Genomic DNA, 1,826 nt, shown 5'->3' on the forward strand with positions numbered 1-1,826 from the left:
AATAAAAAGATCTGCGAATGGAATAGAAGGGAAGTAATACCATTCATTTCCAGCTAAAGTATTAATAATTTTCTTCTCTTTTGTATAATCATTCTCTTTATCACCTTAATGTTTCCATATCTGTAATATTTCTCCATATCCAATTAAATGCTTTCTAATTTAAGATAGGTATCCCAAAGAACAAACTAGCAAGAAATAAGAAATTTACATTTATATCACTGACTGTGACTTTTTAATCATCTTCTATCCTCAGATGATTTGAGAATCAACTCTTCTGCCCATGTCAATGGATGGACTAAATAATTCTGTGGTTTCTGAGTTTGTGTTGCTGGGACTCTCTAGTTCTTGGGAAACTAGAGTTTTTCTCATGTTGACATTTTCCTTGATCTATTTAGGGATAATCCTGGGAAATCTCTTCATTTTCTTTTTGGTAATTTTTGATTCTCACCTACATTCTCCCATGTACTTCTTCCTGGCCAATCTGTCCTTCATTGACATGGGGGTTGCCTCTACAACAGTCCCAAAGATGATTGGGGACCTTTTAAATGAATACAAGATAATTTCCTTCCAAGGTTGCATGACACAGATATGCTTCATCCACATCATGGGAGGAGTGGAGATGGTGCTGCTCATAGCCATGGCATTTGACAGGTACATGGCAATTTGTAAGCCTCTGCACTATCTGAACATCATGAACCCTAAAATATGTGTTTCGTTTGTAATCACTGGCTGGGTGATTGGAGTGGTCCATGCTATGTCTCAGTTTGCTTTCATTATAAACTTGCCTTTTTGTGGTCCTAATGAAGTAGACAGCTTTTACTGTGACTTTCCCAGAATCATAAAGCTTGCGTGCACAGATGGAGCCAAGTTTGAGTTTATTATTGCTGCTAACAGTGGCTTCATGAGCATGGGCACCTTCTTCCTGCTAATCCTTTCCTATGTCTTCATTTTAGTCATTGTCTGGAAACGTGCTTCAGGAGATTTATCCAAAGCATTTGTCACACTGTCATCTCACATCACTGTGGTGGTTCTATTTTTCACTCCATGCATGTTTCTCTATGTCTGGCCTTTCCCCACATCATCAATTGACAAATACCTGTTCATTGCTGACTTTGCTATCACCCCCATTTTAAATCCCATAATATATACATTAAGGAACAAAGACATAAAGGTATCTGTAAAACGACTGAGCAAATGGGGACATTATGGCAGACGTTGCTAACTGGCTCTATCTCTGGAGCTCTAAAACTATACATCCATATGCTCTTTGGATATCTCTACTGAGGGATCTGACAGCTAAAATAGGTAGAACTATATATATTATCTACTTCACTGAATAAAATTCTACTACTTCTGTAGAGCATTTATTCACTACTTTGGCTACCATGGGAAATGTGAATCTACCATGTAAGGGTATTATTTTATTATTTCAGCAGACAGCAGTAATATCTACTACATAATATTTGATGACTGAAATTGTACTCATTTGATAATAACAATATGAGGAAATCTCTTTTGATTCCCGTAAGTACAACTCTGGTGAATTTCAGGAACCATCACATCAAGTGGTTATTTATAGAAGGGTCGTAGCTCTTGCTAGTTACTTAGGTTGGTTTCCATCAGAAGATCCAAAGACAAAATTTTATTGCATGTAGTTTATTTGGAAGCTAATTTTTGGGTGTATCAGTAAGGGAATAGGGAAGAGGTATTGTGAAAGGAAAGATGCTTATGTTGGTAACATAAAGGGAGTGCAAGCAAACTGTAATCCTCCAGGAAACTGTACTGATTCTGTGATTTAGAATTATCTCACTTGAAGGGCAGGTGTC

At 37.1% G+C, this 1,826-nt stretch overlaps 1 protein-coding gene across 1 annotated transcript; it reads left to right on the forward strand.

Annotated features, from left to right (window-relative positions):
• Positions 1-286: 286 nt before the first annotated feature.
• Positions 287-1,222, forward strand: LOC121477646 (olfactory receptor 4F21-like). Its single transcript, XM_041732074.1, has one exon. It carries the CDS (start codon positions 287-289, stop codon positions 1,220-1,222), a length of 936 nt encoding a protein of 311 aa, XP_041588008.1.
• The last annotated feature ends 604 nt before the right edge of the window (positions 1,223-1,826 follow it).

The sequence above is a fragment of the Vulpes lagopus genome, chromosome 2 (assembly GCF_018345385.1).
Source record: "Vulpes lagopus strain Blue_001 chromosome 2, ASM1834538v1, whole genome shotgun sequence".
Lineage (NCBI taxonomy): Eukaryota > Metazoa > Chordata > Mammalia > Carnivora > Canidae > Vulpes > Vulpes lagopus.

Excerpts from the sequence above, each read along its gene's own strand:
- LOC121477646 (XM_041732074.1), top strand. The coding sequence starts at position 287 with ATGGATGGACTAAATAATTCTGTGGTTTCTGAGTTTGTGTTGCTGGGA.